This window comes from Triturus cristatus, chromosome 8 (assembly GCF_964204655.1).
Source record: "Triturus cristatus chromosome 8, aTriCri1.1, whole genome shotgun sequence".
Taxonomy (NCBI): domain Eukaryota; kingdom Metazoa; phylum Chordata; class Amphibia; order Caudata; family Salamandridae; genus Triturus; species Triturus cristatus.
Window position 1 is genome coordinate 133,939,414 of NC_140591.1, and position 16,667 is coordinate 133,956,080.

General features: G+C 44.2%; 1 protein-coding gene across 2 annotated transcripts in view; it reads left to right on the forward strand.

The window, feature by feature from the left end:
• The window catches only part of LSAMP (limbic system associated membrane protein), a 1,027,936-nt gene extending 1,011,582 nt beyond the window's left edge, over positions 1-16,354 (forward strand). For both annotated transcript variants that reach the window (XM_085621152.1, XM_085621151.1), the window contains exon 7: positions 2,675-16,354. In XM_085621152.1, the coding sequence (XP_085477278.1) occupies positions 2,675-2,772 (98 nt within the window). In that variant the 3' untranslated portion in view covers positions 2,773-16,354. The remainder of the gene's footprint in view (positions 1-2,674) is intronic.
• Positions 16,355-16,667: the final 313 nt, after the last annotated feature.

The following is a 16,667-nucleotide window of genomic DNA, read 5'->3' on the forward strand; positions in this document are numbered from 1 at the left end:
GTGTATAGGTGGGTGATATTGTGTATATAGAGTTCAGGAACCACTAGAGGTGTAACGTGATATGAGAGTGTCGCCATAGGTAGTTCCATCTACCTGATTGTATACCTTTGGAATTTAATGTGTAGTATTTAGAAAGCTGTGTGTAATAAAAGTACTTCATGTTCTTAAAAGAAAAAACACTGGCTGGACAATAATTTACTGAGTGTTATTTCTGCGTATCAGCGAGCTGGGGTTACAATACCCCACCATCTCCCATGAGTAGGCTTTAGACGGCCCCACTTCACAACTCTGAGAGAACGAGGTACGACTTGGAACTTGGTTATCAGTAAAAAGACAATTGTGGACGTATTACTTGTGAAGGACTCATCCTTCTCCACTAAGATCCCATTGTCTTATAAAAACCCACTTCGAATCGGAATTTTACAAACTCACTTTTTAGTAGATAGGATAGTTCATAAAATTCAATACTGGGTGCAAAAATAATGGCTGAATATTTTTGCCCAGTTTTTTGCAACTAGTATTTCTTACATCTAATCCGTAGTTATCATTAGTACAGAATTGCACTGGCACCGCGGCTCAGGATTGTGGCTCAGTTACTGCTGTGTTTTACTACCAGGGGTGACAAATGCAAAAAGAACTATTGATGGACAGAATGCAGAACAATATCATACATTCACCCCAGTACAGAGATCTGGGCCTAAATCCATCGTTTTTTTGCTCACCATGCCATTTCAGTTTGGACCCAGCCATATGCAGATCAGTCTTGACCCTGCGCCCAATAGGAACAGTCCAGCCTGAACTGCCAGGCCAGGTCCTCCCTGGACTGGAAACAAGCATCCTAGGACCGGTTTCGGGCTTTCAGCCCTCATCAGCCAGAATAGCTTGACTCCAGTGGCATGGAGAGCACGGGACCCACGTCTGAAACCCCGAAACCGGTCCTAGGATGCTTTTTTCCGGTCCAGGGAGGACCTGGCTTAGCAGTTCGGGCTGGACTGTTCCCATGAGGCACAGGGTCAAGACTGATTTGCATATGGCCAGGTCTAAACTGGGGTGGCATGGTGAGAAAAAGAATGATGGATTTAACGCAGATCTCTTGACTGGGGGTGAATGTTTTCTGCATTCCGTCCATCAATTGTGTGTCTTGTGTTTTACTACCAAACAAGGCAGAGTGGCCCATTTTCTTTGTTTCCATGAGGGCCCACAGCGTCCTGCTATGCCAGTGGACCCAAAAGTGATCACACACATACAAATGGTATAAGGTGTCTGCTTTCATAAGGTAATGGTTTTTGTAATCATTGATGCCATCAATTTCAGGTGATTTAATACTGCGGATTCATCTGTCCACCTAAATAAAATCTCTCCAATGATTGGCCATCTATTGAATGATGTCACAATGGGGTTTACAACCCAAAAGAACATCATGAAACATAGGGACAAACTGAATCCCTTATTATTTATGATTGTTGATGATGCAAGAATGGGTAGTAGTGCAAGTTATCTTCTGTTCCCTGGAAGGCCCCTTAAACATGGGGTAACAAGAAATACTCTCTTCCCTCCTCAACAGAACGAACAGAAAGAGGCTGACGAGGTTGCAACCAATGCAAATAAAAGTGTGTTGTGAGGTAAATGTGGTCTCACTTGAAGGCAGTCACAGAAAGCCGCGTTGAGGGGGATCCTAATATCACAGTTGGCAAAAGAAGTCTTGCACATGTTGGGGTAGATTTATCAAAGGCTTGCATGGTTTTTGCACCACAGGAGGTGACGCAAGGATGACGCAAGCCCTTAAATGAGATTTACTATGCCATGCAGAGCCACCTTGTGTGTCTCTGCGTTGCTTAACAAATCTGGAGAAACGCAGGGCAGCGCTAGTCACTGCCTTGCATTACTCTGCCTCTGGAAGGTGTTCGATGGGTGAAGTCCGGGTGTTCCCACGCATCGACCCAAGGTTTCTGGCACATTCCTGGATTTACTAAGAGTAGTAAACCTGGGAATGCGTCAGAATTGTAGCTTTCCAAGAAGAGGCGTAACAAGGAGTAATATGTTTATTTGTCCTCATTATTTCCTCTATCTACGTGTGCTACATTCTGCAGTTCACATAGAATAAGGATTGTTTTTGTGCAGGAAGGTATCCTAGCTGTAACGCAGACACCCTGGTGCCAAAGTTGACCCTTGGCAGCTGCAAGTGTACCAGCTCAGAGGGAGAGCAGGGATGTGCCATATATTAGTAGATATGGTGCATTCTTTCCCTCTCCATTTGATGCAGCGCAGCAAGTTGTCTTGCTGCGTTGCACCAAATATTAGTACATCTGCCCCGTTGTGAGCATGAATGCCACTGAGAGGCATAAGTACAATTTACAGGGCAGTGCATACCATATGGTTATGGTAGTAGCTACCATTGGTGCAGCTAGTGTGGGAGTACTGGGGCATAGACCTCTAAAGGGCACTTTGAACCCTCAGCAGTTAAAGAGGCCATTTTCCTTGCTTGCAGCCCGGCATGCCCATGGCATCCTCACTGCACAACTATGTATAGCTCACCCCACTCCCCGCACTACCACATGCCGTCACTCGGGCACTGACTTAGGTCTGAGTCGATGGTTGGGTGAAGGTCTTAAGTAAAAGTTCAGTATCTAGGGGTCCATTTGTTGACACTTCTCTTTATTCCCTTCCCCTGCAGGACCTGGAACAGCAATGTCAAAGAGCGGATCCCTGGAGCTGGCTGCACCCATCTGGCTACTGGCTGCCTCCCTCTTCTGCCTATTCTACAAATGTTAATACAACACCTTTCAAAACAAAACACACAAACATGGTCATACAGGAGAAGAAGAGAAAGAGAGAGAGAGAGGCGGGACTGTTTCTTTCACCACTTTGTGTGTTCGCGAAGCGAAGAACATAGAACAACGCGAGAAAACGCTGAATATTTGAAACTCGACAAAAAATCCCGTAGAAGACAAAAATGAACAAAAAACGAACTGAATTTCTGTGTGAAGAACCAACATATGCCGAGAAAATTGAAATGTTGTAAAAAATGTTTTTTTCTTCTTTTTCAGTTTGAATTTCTCTTTATGCAAAGGTCTAGCTTTGGTGTTTCTCTGCCTAACCCTTCCCTCCCCTCCCCCTCTTCCAGCTGCCTCTTGTCCCTTTCGATTTGACGAGCAGGCTTTAGACTATGAAGTGTAATCCAATTTTCTCTGTAACACTGGTGTCCCGAAGAAGCTTGCTGGGGTCTCCAATCTCAATTGACCCGCACCTTCTTCCTGGTTTGCTGTGTGGGTTTGGGTGAAGATGTGCGTATGAAATGCTGCCATGGGGAGCATGGTGCCTCGTGCTTTAACTAGGCACTAGACGGAAGCCTTTGTAGCAATGACCGCCAGCCACTTCCTGCCTCCATGATAAGGGCGCTTTACCCCTCCTCTGCTGCGTTGAGGTTCTAGCCCTGCTCCGGGGTGGGCAGGACTTTGCAGGAGACATCACTATGGGATTCTCAAGTCATGGCATCTAGCACAGAACAAAAGTATATGGGGTCAGCAACCACACGTGTGAGTGTTCTGTGTCATTTTTTGGATTGGACTGGTTTTTTTGGTGGTGCTGTTGTATCATTAGTATAAGGATGATGCACTTTTTTTTTAGGAAGTAGTTATTTATTGAGATTTGCCTCAGTCTCAATACAGTGGTGGGGACCCCTGCTCCGCTTAAGTCATATTTGCCGCTAACTTTCCTGTAAAGCAAAATACCACTTTCATATTCCTCACACCCGCAACACAACTCACATTCTGACCCGTGCAGTCAGTAGGTGGGATGTTGACGGCAGAGCAGCCTTTTGGAATAGTGTGTGAGTTCTCGACTTGTCCGAGCGATTTAATGTCAGCAGGTCTGAGCGAGTCGCATGTTCCAATGACATATGGCTGCCTCTCTGCCTACCCAAATGGCCCCCCGTATCATACGTCCATTGCAAATCTCCCCGTTTCCCAGCAGCGAGTCTGCTTCTTCTTGAGTTGTACAACCAGGATCTAGGTGACCTTGCATGAGCCGACAGGGTAGGGTCTTATTACCTAAAGTTATGACTTGCCTACTACCCATCCTGCAACAGCGGGTGAAGTCTTCTCCGCGCAGTACCCCTCTGCACTTCATGTGCCGTAGTTCAGAGGGTTTAGCAAAACTCGCCTTCTTTGCTTACCCTTTTTCCAGACAACTTTGAAGTCCTTCTACTCTTTCTCAGATCCTTTGCAAATGCATTTTGTTTGACAAGAGTCAGAAATCCTGTTACATTCTTGTTCTTGAGATATGTACATACATGGCATAACGAAATACATTGTTGCTTCCTCCAACAAGCATGTCATCAAGGAAGGCTTAGCCTTTACTTGAATTGGCCAAAGTTTCTCATGTGACTCTTAGAGTTTGATATCTTCTACCAAAACGGCCACTAAAGGAAAGCTACAAGCATCAAGAAAATGTTCAAATAGGACCCTTTAATCCAAGTTAAACTTGGTAACTGTTGACATTGGGGCAAGCAAACCCCTAGTCCTTCAAGGATGGCTTGGTTCCTCAGAGACGAGGTTTGGTACTGGCACGCTGCAATATTACATGAAGGGCTTGGAACGGAGACGGGTCGGTGGGTTGATCCTAAGCGCGATATCTTTGTTGTGCTAGCATTTCCCTGCTGTGCTACAGTGACACATTTCACATTAAAGCCACTAAGACAAAAAGGCAAAGGAGTCACCTTGTTGGAGAATCCTGGGTATATTAGCTCAGTCCTGCATAGATGTATCATGCTGATGCACAAAAATTGGTGATCCTATAAATACCTTAGATAATGTAGTGCCACTAATTGCCAAGCGCCCTTTGCTCACACATGAAGACCCTAGGAGGTTGTCTGCGCTTCTTCTTGCTCGGTCAAGTTTTTATTGTTTGACTGACAACCTAAAAGTTCCTCTCATAGGCAAACCAGTTCCTTCTGAAACAATCATATGAATTACAAAGTTCAGTGCCAGAATCCATGGGAAGCACATACACATATGGTACAGATCCATGCCCTCTATACCTTAAATTTCTTTAATGGGAACAAAATATAACTTGTGCACACCCCACAGCTGCACAACTTAGTAACATTAGAAGTATACTCCAGTGAACAGGTTTTTCTTTGAAAACAGGGAGTAATAAAGATTCTATTGGCTTTGTTAGGCAGAAGACACACCTATACAGAATATCACTGCAGAGTTAACGGAGTCCCGAATGCCAAAAATCACCTTGTCGATGACAAAGGAACATACATTATTTCTATTGTGAGTTGCATTGTTTGCACATGACGTCCCATGCAGCCCTTGCCCGACAGACCCTGCGGCGTTGGTTTTGGGTCTTATACCGTGAAGCTCACACGCTGTCGGCGTGCTTCTCCTGATTAAGGAATCAGGTGCTCACATTGAAACAAGTCCTCTAGAGTCTATTAGAGTCTATTAGAGAGGTGTAACCGGCTTCTGTCAGGAGGTGCGTGCATTCACAGATCCCACAGGAAAAATTTACAATATCCCGTTCTCAGTCCTAGAGAACATTTAAGTTCCATCATTGCCCTCGCTCAATATAGTCTACTGACCAAGGCATGAGATGTACGTGAAATATTGACCTAAGGCATATGTCATCATTATTACATGAGGTTATCTCACAGTCTTGCCTCCAAACTAACACAGACCTATCCGTTCATGATCCTTACCAACCCCCTTATCTTTGGCCTCCATTGGCTGCTGATAAACCTAAAATCAGCCATGTGGCTGGGTATGTGGCCCTTATTCCAGCTATATTCCAGATTTGCAGCATAACTAAACAGGCTCGGCCTCTGGAAATGAATATGCTTCGAAAAAGGTGCAGTTGACACAAAGTCACTGATGATGGCCGTGAGCTAGCAAACAGAGTCGCCTCCCTGAAGGCTTCCTCTTAGATGGGGTTCTGTGAACACTAGAAGGTTCCTCTGCAGAGACCTTTGGTGGGAGAAGAGCAGCTCTTTCTGTGGAACAGACAAGGCCAGAACATCAGAATGCGCCTACGTCATCTGGGGTGACGGGGGAGTTTGTAGGTTGGTATTACAAATGCACAGTAGTTGTTCGGGGTGTTGTTGTGCTGGTTAGCTATGGAGGAGTCATCCATTTTTAGTCTGGGGGTACATTGGCGAGGCTGCACCTGTGTTAGAGATGTTGACTGTTGAAGCAGGAGCTCTTTTTGAAATTGAGATTGAGGCATGTTGCCATTGGTATCTGGGTCTACCATTGAACAGTAAGTTTCTTAGATAAGTGTGAGCGACCAAATTATATTTGCCGGCACGATTAATCAAGAGCCGTATATTACTACAGAGAAACTATTTTTGTAAGGGTTGATTTTAAATTAAATGCACACATGATGATGGAAGATAAACACTACGTACGCTCGTCCGATCTGCTTACGTCCTTGCCTACTGGAGCTCAGTCCTGTCTTCATCTTTGCGTTTTCCACTCTGCATGAACTTCAGCCTTTAAATGACAGCTCAGAAGCACCTGTTAAGACTGTTGCCTTTACGTGCAGTCACTTGGGACTTTCCTACCCTGGGAGGGAGAGACTCACTCTTCAGAGGACAGGCCCTGATAAGGTCTGCACATCCTTAGGCCTGTAGCACCTTTCTCATGCTGAGGGAAACAGTGACGCATGTACCAGAAGTTGGGTCTTGTTCAGTATTCTGCCGTAGGACAGACCAGTGTCCTACAGTTTGTTCCGGCCATAGAATGTTGCGATCTATCACTTCTTTGTTGCAGATGGATACGGAGAAGCACTGGCAGCCATGTTAATTCCATAGGATTGGCACCACGTACCAGCTCTTGCAAATGGAGCGAACACTAAATCTGATTTGCACCACTTGCATGAGATCTCCTTGAGTTTCCGTTGACTGCGTAAACAAACTATCGCTCCAGAAGAGAAGCCCAGTTACCCAAGTTACATTTGAATGACCTGTCAAGGTCAAGATCTTCAGACGGTGCAGGAATAACCGCATAGAGGCTCAGATGAAAATCCACTGCTATGTCACACACTCTGTAGCGGGAGTGGCTCCTTAGATGTTTCAAGATCCAGATGAAGACATGAAGGGGAACTTGGGACTCAGGAGCAAACGTTGTTTTACTGTTAACAGAATACTGCTGCTTCTCAGCAGTGAAACTATTTAAGGTCAATGGGGTCTTTGAGACTGGATAAGTGAGAGACCCCCTAAGGTATGGGGCTGACTCTCAGGAGGAGGGTTTGATGAGTATCGGCCCCTTCTTATGGTTGAAGCCAGACCCGTCTAGTGCACAAGAATTTGGGAGCCTCTATGGGGCAGTTTACTGGACGCCTATCGGTGCCTCTCCCAGCCTCGTCAGCGGCAGCCTAAAAACAAACTGAAAGTTCTTCCTGCCCCTCCTCCCCAACCACAACATGTCTTCCTAAATCAGCCGGCCAATTTTCAGCTGACAAATTAGAGAAATGCGTAAAAATCCAATATGCAACGGAGATTGATGGCACGTGCCTCCAGGGCAGAATTAAAAGGGTTAATTTAAAACCTCCTCGTACTCGCGCGTGCTGCACGCGCTCTCGAATGCTGTCTCATTGGGCCCCCCTCCTCTCGCCCCCACTCCCGTCATCTCCTGTTATTTAGGTTTAGGCTTAAGTTAACTCTCCACGAGACAAATGCCCGCATGCCCTGCGGAGACTTACAAATTCTGCTTAGCAGAAGACGTAAATTAAAGCAAGCGCCTGGATCCGGGCTTCAGGCGCTGGTGGATAAAATATGCTTCAGTCAAAGGACGTGTGAAATTAGTTTTGCATTTAACAGGATCAGACGAACGAAAACATGGACACCTCTAGTTCGAAACTCGTTTGAGGTGGGAAGCACTGGTGGGCTTCGTGTAAATACCAGTTGGCCAGTTACAATGTTTTTCTGCTGCCTATAGAAGGGGGCGGGGGGGACGCACGCAGGGTAGCAGACAATGGACTGCGTACTGTGCTTCCATTGGAAACAAACAAAGGGTGCATTCAGATCTAATCAATTACATTGAGCAAAAGGAACCAGTTCCATTATGGAAGTGAAGTTAAATTAGATTTTCATCACTGCATCTCCAAAAACCCAAACGCTCGTCCAGTAACAATCCCTGGGAGCTGGTCATCTCATTTCTGCCTGGGTGCCCTCTGCCCTTCAGTGTATGTGGACCTAGTCCTGCCCATGAAGAAGCCGCATCATGAAAATCTTGTATCGAGTTTGGATACCAGGACGCATATCAAAGAACCACTGGATGTGCCCGGAACAAACTTGGACTGTCAGTCCACTTACAGAAAACAAACACTGGCAAATTCAACACATGTCGGAGTTTAATGTGCTAACTCATGAAGCATTAATTCATTAGAAAGTGACAATCGAGAGGGAGTCAGCATGAGCACACAGAGAAGGCTATAGGTGTATAATATTTCCTCATGCAGTTCAATGCAAGCGCTGGAGGTGGAAGAATGCACCCAAACAACCAATAGCATTAGGTAAGAGATGAATATACTACTGGGCTGGCCCAAGAAGTGATTGACAAGGCCTATGGCCAATGGCTTAAAGCGGCTGGTAGAAGAAAGCCAATGGTTGAACGGTAAGGACCGAAAGCCCACTCTCTGTATATTGCCAGAAATCGGTCTGTTTAACAGCTATGCTGTGAATACTTAAACCTAAAAATGCATTCTTTCCAGTGCATGCTCTAGAGACAGTGCAACAATGAAACATGAAGCAGTGGTTTCACCGCATGCACTTACTGGCCTACCTTTGGAGGGGTGAATTTATGGGACCTTCCATGCCCCTTCCCAAAGGAGGGTGCACCAATTGTGCACCACCAAGGAGGTCCGCTTTGCCCTTGCATGCAAATCTGTAATATGGTGTACATGTAAAGTCTTATCTCTTTGAATGGGACCACACCCCCATGCATGAGAGACACCCATTTCACATTTTATGTGCACCGCATGTCTAATTCAACGCTGCAAATGCTTCAGGCCTTCTTACCTTTCAATGGACTGACTGAAAATATTGTACCATTTTGCACTCAACTTTTGAAGTCACAAATTCCTACCTACAGCTCATCTGGCTAACCAGCAGGGCCACCGCGCCACTGCATACCAATATTCGTGTTGTACTCTAACACCCCATCTTCTTGCAATGTGCCACTCATCAATATTCTTATGCATCAGAAATGTAGATTCTTGGTATGCACCAATGGCCCACATTATTATGCACCAGAACTCTAGATTCTTGGTATGCACCAGTTTTCCTATGTCTTGATGGGCACCAATGACCCACATTCTTATGCACCAGAAATCTAGGTTATCGGTATGCACCAGTGACCCTAGGTCTTGATAGGCACCAATGGCCCACATTCTTATGCACCAGAAATCTAGATTCCGGGTATGCATCAGTGACCCTAGGTCTTGATGGGCACCAATGGCCCACATTCTTATGCACCAGAAATCTAGATTCCTGGTATGCATCAGTGACCCTAGGTCTTGATGGGCACCAATGGCCCACATTCTTATGCACCAGAAATCTAGATTCCTGGTATGCATCAGTGACCCTAGGTTTTGATGGACACCAATGGCCCACATTCTTATGCACTAACAGCCCAACTTTCTTGGCTTGCACCAGTACTCCATATTCTCATGCCTTAATAGCTCACATTTTTCAAGTCAGTGGCTAAGTTCTCCGGCAGCAACAAGTTGACTGCTCCCTGTATTCACCATCTCTTCAAAAGAGACCTAAGTTATTGGCTGTCATGTCATGTGTAGTAACTCCACCAGTTTTTATCTTACTGCAGTACCACTTTTTAAGGATTCTCAATTACCATGGCCAAACAATCAAGTCTTCTTCGTGGGGAGAGAGCTATCCCGTCTTCCTTTTGCGCATCCTCAACACTCATCCCTTCCTGAGCTCTAGTGGTTCCTCAGTGACACCAGTTTAACGAGAGTGTGTTGTGTGACAATGAAAGGGAAAATAGTTTTAATTGTGTGTATAGTCATGGACACAGGACATTTCCTAAAAAGCGTGAGGGACCTAAAATGAATGGAGTGTGCTTCTGAGGTGTAAATATATACAGTAACCAATACTTTTTCTTAGAATGAAACCCAGTCTTGGATTGGATTGAGTTGCTGAGTTTGATGGCTGGTCGTTAATCTTTTTCAAAGGGCAGCCATGCTGCTTTTCGAGGCATTTAATGTGTTCAGCACTGCCATTTTTCCTCTACAAAGGTGGGGCGACGTATAAATATATTGATTTTGAACACTGAGACTTGACGTCTGTGAATGGACAGTCTAGTTACGAGAGAGTCAGTGACTGCAATTGGCTAGCTTGCAGCCCCGCCTGCTTTCTGAGGCGCCAGCCTATCAGGCTCAACGTCCGCTATCCTTACGGCCCGCTCTCCTCTCTTACCCTTTCGTTGATATCCGTGCACAGCTGCTACTGTGCTTGGTCTCACTTTCACCCTGTGAGGTCTCGCGATGTAACATGACTTTAACAACTTGCTTGAACTCAATGAGGGATATTCGAGTCATCAGGGCAGAATGTTGGTGAGGGCACCTATTGGACAACGTCATTCTGAGCCATTCCAATCGTAAGAAGTGACTGGACACAGCCATAGAAAATTGGAACTATGGACAGTACACGTCCTTTCACCCCCCAAAAAAACCACAAAACAATAGTGCTTAAACACACGGTTTTGCAATTCTATGAAGGTCTTGGAAAGATAATACTCTAGATTACAGTCAGTATTATGCATTCAGATTAATTTAAAGCACTGATCCGGGAAATTAGGCTCAACATTTCATGACCATGTGGTCACTATTGCCAATTATTATTGTAAATTAAATAAAGTAACCAGAATAAAACAGTTTTAAAATGTATTATTAGAAACTTCAGATTCAGAAGGCAGCTGCAGAAGTATCTCTATTCAATCAGCGTCCACTCAGGACACCGGAAAGCAAGATACCGAAGCCGCTGTTCAAGAGAGTACTCCTGAGGTTAGTAATGATGGCCAAGCAGTGGGGCTTGCATCTTCTTGTGACCTTCTGTGGAGCTCAGGGTTCATTGGTCAGGTCTGAAATGAAGGAATGTGAGCACACAAGCCCACAAACTGGATTTTGGGTAATCCATGTTTATATCCCCCTTCACTTCTTGGCTAGTAATGAACCATGTGATATTGGGTACTCAGGATAGCGTCAGGTCAAAACGATCCGCCCTCCACCTTACTTCCTGACATGCCTGCACAATTGTTGACCATTCGTGTCACAGTGATGGTGGCCACGTTCACCTGGTCCCAACAGCCCCTCCGATGATGATGAGCTCTGTGCAGCACGTCAGCCGAGGACATTTTGGGGATTATTGTAATACTAGAAATGTCATTCTGTACTTAAAACTAGGGGTGTGTGCAAAGTAGCAAAGGTTTAGTTCCGCAAAGTGTGCAAATTCTTTTAAATCTTAACAACCTTTGTGAAGTGTAAACCCTGAGCAAAATTGTCTTACAAGAATGGACTCAATGGAAAAAGTTTCTACAAATAATTTTAGGAGAATTGTCACACACAGGCAATGTTCTGCTAAGTTAAACACATTTTTAATCTTCCTAAACTGAGAAGTTTATCATTCTTTTCAAAACTTAGCTCTAAAATTAAATTTTGCACAGTTGTATTTGAAGCCATATACACAATTACTTGAAACAACAGGTACTACATTTATTAATCTTAATTGTTCTGTGGGAAAGGTTTACAAAAAATATAGAAGAGATATGTGTGTGTGTAGAACCCGTTCTACTACACCACAGATGGCAACCCTTCAGATAACGATGCCGAGCCCCCGCAGCAGGTTACATACTTAAAATGTCCCATTGTGCTGAAGGCGAACAGCTCACACCATCTACAATATCCAGAGATCTTAGGAATACCAGAACTTGTTTATCACAACCAGGGTACCTACACAGAAAGCTCACCTTGTACATATTTTTCACCACTCTACAGTTGTCGTTACAGCCTGTGTGATCAACCAATCCTACAAAAAATTTGAAGAGACTAGGAAAACGACCCCACCTCGATATATTAAACAGACCTGCACACAGGAAAACATTCTGGGGCAGATTTACAAGCCCCTTGCACCTCTTTGCGCCGCCATTGCGTCACTTTTTTTGACTCAACGGTGGCGGAAACAATGCGCCCTATTTACAACGTGACGCATCTAGGGAGATGCGTCACGTTGTAAAGCCCTGCGTCACATTATACCTGCGTCAGGTATAATGTATGCAGGGGGGCGTTCCTACGCAGGAAAGCCTCGTAAAAGTGACGCAGGGAAATCTACAAGATTTCACTGCGTCACTTTTAGGACGCCACTGCGTCCAAACCTTACGCCTGCTTGAAGCAGGCGTAAGGAGTGACGCAGTGTAGTAGGAATAGGCCACAAAATGCATTGCTGGAGTTGCGTCGTGCTTGCGACACCACTCCAGCAATGCGTGACTTTTGCCCCAATAGATGCGTCAGAATTTCTGAAGCATCTGTCAATTCTTCCGCCATGGTGCGCCGTATTGTAAATACGGCACATCCATGGTGGCGCAAGCATTTTTCCGGGTGGCGCAAGGAAAGTGACGCATCTCAAGAGATGCGTCACTTTGTTGTAAATCTGCCCCTCTGTTGTTGACTTTTTGCGTACAAGGCACTGAGGTCAATGCCCATTTTAATGCTGCGAGCCATCTCAGCCAGTATACTAATATAGTCCATGCCAACATTTAGTACACTTCAAGGGCTGCAAGAGGCATCCCTTGTTGTTGTCATCTTGGTTCTGGGTACTGTGTCCTATAAAAGTTCTTTGAAACAATCACATAGCTCTTCCTCCCCTTGCCCAAACCACAACCCCACGTGTTCGCTGACAAATCCCACTCCTTAACTCTGTTCCTTGGGCTTCCAAACAAGGACCAGGAATTCAGGGCTCCCCTCTTGATGCGATATCAACCATGACATCAGAAGTCAGAATAAGAAGTCATGACATACCAACATCGTATGACATCATTAGTCGTAACACACTCTATTCCATGGCTTTGGATTATGCATTGAAAAGGTTGTTGCATATTCTGTGTTTGAGACACTAGATAGCATGAGGCACTTCCATGGAACCCATTTTTTGGACCCATGTGGCTCGCAAACTTGAAGTCAGCAAATCCCAAATATTCAATACCGCGCCATCTACACTTAGAGTTATGGCCTTTTGGAACTGTGAGTTTCATGTTTGTCTTGTCATGCTATTCGGCTTCTCCTAAAGCACGTTTGTTGGATCGAATCATTAGGGAGCAGAAAAAGGTTTCATTAGAAAGATTTGGATGTTTACAATTTTACATTCCTTTGCTCTGTGTGCTTTGAAATTTCACATCCTTTGCGCGTTGGGATTCCAATTCTAAGAAAGAAAAGAAACTGAAGCTTGAATCTGGATGTGCCACTTTTAGAACCTGAGCACATTTCTTTAAATAGTTACCCATTTCTATTTAATAGTGGGTGGAAATAATTCCCGCTACCCCTGTAGGTGAGCAAGTACGGATCAACTACCGAAGACGCTCCACGGTATCCATGAAACCATTGCGTAATCATGTGCCGCTGTCTGTGGATATGGACAGTACCATGTAAACATCAGTCCCCTCCATAGCTGTATTGTCCAGGTGTTACTGCCCTCTGCTAGGGGTCTTAGTAGTGGTTAACAACCTCTGATGACAGTGTAAATATCGAATTTATAGTGAAATTATGGGCTCAAGAACAAAGCTAAATATTAAGCGGAAAGAGGAGTTAACAGCTATTAACATCTTACATGTGTGTGCAGTAGGGCAATTAGAACTAGTTCACCCAATCACAGCCAAAACAAACAGTGTCCCTGACTGCTTCCTGACCCTTCTTCACACTCTCACTAAACTCAGAATGCAGGCTAATAGCACTGGTTAAGGTCAGCATTCTAAGCATTCTGATTGGCTAAGCAAATCTCAACATTCCAAACCCACTTCTGTATTATCGTACACATGCAGTGGGTATGTCCAGGGTTCCCATTGATCATAAAATCAAAGCCAGTGTCTCTTCCTGTTTGCTAAAATCAATACACAGAGCAGCTGTTGTGATAGTTTGCCTGGGTGGTGAGGAGGTGGGATACTTTTATTATAAATTATTTCACAACTACACTGTATTTAGTTAACAGAATCATCTTTGAAGCAGGGTACAGCCGCCCATCTATAAAGTCTGACCCCAGAATGAAAAGCGGCAACCGGGCCAGTTTGCCCCACTTATACAGGGATCATGCCCCCTTTTTTTTAGGATGTCCCCTTACTGCATTGAATTGTGTAGGGGGCAATTTTGTGATTAACAGTGTTATATACACAGGTACCGTAGACAAATCTATACATATATATATAAATATATATATTTTACCAACATTGTTAGACAGGAACTAAATTACTGTTGAAACAAAACATGGCCATTTCCTTTTTGTAAGAGAGTTATATGGAGAACAGCTACGCGTGTGTGTAAAAAATGCTTTTATGTATTTAACTTGTTTCCTCTTCTGTTCATTTTACGAGTACGAATGCTCTGCTCGTTTGTGGATCCTGAACAACGACAACCAGTTCTAAAAACAAAACAAAAAAAACAATAAAGCTGAAGGCTTTGTGTCTTAATTCAGATTGCTTCCTCGATACCTTTGGATTTGTGTAAATTGAATCAAACATTTGGTGATGGATTGGTTCTCGTGAGTGTCTCAGAACGTACTATAACCGCTGCCTAACTACTCTGTGATTCTTACATGCGCTACATGGATGTGGTGGAACGCAGCGATGGGGGATGATGGACACTGCTGGCTTGGGAGGACCAATCAAGAGTTTCCAACCTCCAATTAGAGCTTTGTGGCACTTTCAACACCCTGCAATGTATACAAGGGTTTGCTGTGATGAACGCACAGCTGTCGATAACTCCATGACATAAGTCTCCGTAGGCTAAGAGACAAGAACTATGTGTTATGTCATCAAGGACTGTAAATATAGTACATTCATGGCCAAATTTGGTCCCAGTGCCATGGAGCTCTTCAATAATTGACTTGTGACCCTTAAAGGTTTATATTAATTGCTTACAGTGTCTTCAGATGGATTCAGCTCAGGATGGGAATGGATTTTCACAGGCATGGAAACAGTTTGGTGGTTATTCCTTGCTCCATGGAGTTAATCGCTGCTGCGAGGTGGAAGAGTCGAACCTCGACATCGAAATCATCCCTGGTGCTACTGACCTCGAGCCTCTAGAAACTGTTCCTCTACATCCACAACAAACTATAGTGGAAGAACTTAGAAGAGCACAGCCCTCATGGCAGGGGAGGCAGGTCAGAGGTCAGGATTACACCTCCAATCAATTAGCTGGTAGTGGTGTCTCTTAGCATTCAAAAAATCTTAACCAATCAGAAAATGTCTGCCAACTGAAAAAGAGCTCTGATGAAAACTATATTTATCATCTTTTTGTACTTGACCATTAGCCTCAATAAATTAGTTCAACAGGATAATGATAGTGATACAGATGTAGAATGTAAACACAAAATGGACGGCTATTTCTTGTAAGGCAACATTCATCACAAGCCTAAATTGGGCATGAAGCGATTAATCTGGTGCTTGGAAAGCCACATTCCCAACAAATTATTCTCGATTCATGTAATGTACATCATGACCACTCATTACCGCTGGGCAGGATGGCTATAACGAAATGCCAATGATTAACACGCAAAGACCTCAGTGATATACCTGCAAATAGGAAATCAGGATACATAGTTATTTAGCTATCCTAGAAGTCATTGCATGATGTTAAATCAATGGAAAGCTAAAAAAGTCCATTTGAACGCTTAAGGGCGATTTTGTTTTAGCTTTCACGATGATATACATTTATTATGTGGTTGTCCAGCCTTACTAAGCCACAGAGTAAACCACCTGAGCTGAGAATATAATCCAAGTTGGAACCGGCCTTATCCTTCCGTTGTCCCCATGGTCACGTAAGACACATGGAGTAGTTATACGGCTGTCGTCATAGTAGTTCCCTTTGTAATTAATGTCCGTTGCTGTACAGAGTTCTTGGAATACGTGACTAGCTCTCAGAATAACACTATGTGCATGTTTTATTGATTATATATCTCTGTCAATGGTTCGATTTTATACTGAGGAAAGATCACTGTGACAATTACCAGAACCATTATAAGTTTTTTGGGGGTCATTCTTTCCATGTTTGACACTTCTAGGACTCGACTTCCTGTTTGGACAGGAAGTAGGTTTACCTTTACCAATAAAGATCATGCACTGGGTACCAACACATGGTGACATTGATGTTCTACTCTCAGTCATAGTCCACGTCATGTGGGGGGGTGGGGAGGCGGGGGATGGGAAGGAAAGGAGGTGTGCAACGGTGGAAACACACCCACATTTAAAGAATTATTTCAGCTTGGCTTTTTGGTTGTTTTTTTAAGGGGATAAGCACTCAAAAAGAAGTCAGCAGTGTGGTGGTTGTTTTTTTGTGAATCTCATGGTGATTCTTCATCAGGTTTTGGATTGTGAATCTACAACTGTGAAGACATCGAACAGACCTGTCATGGAAAACTGACTGGAGGAAAGCAGACAGGTCAA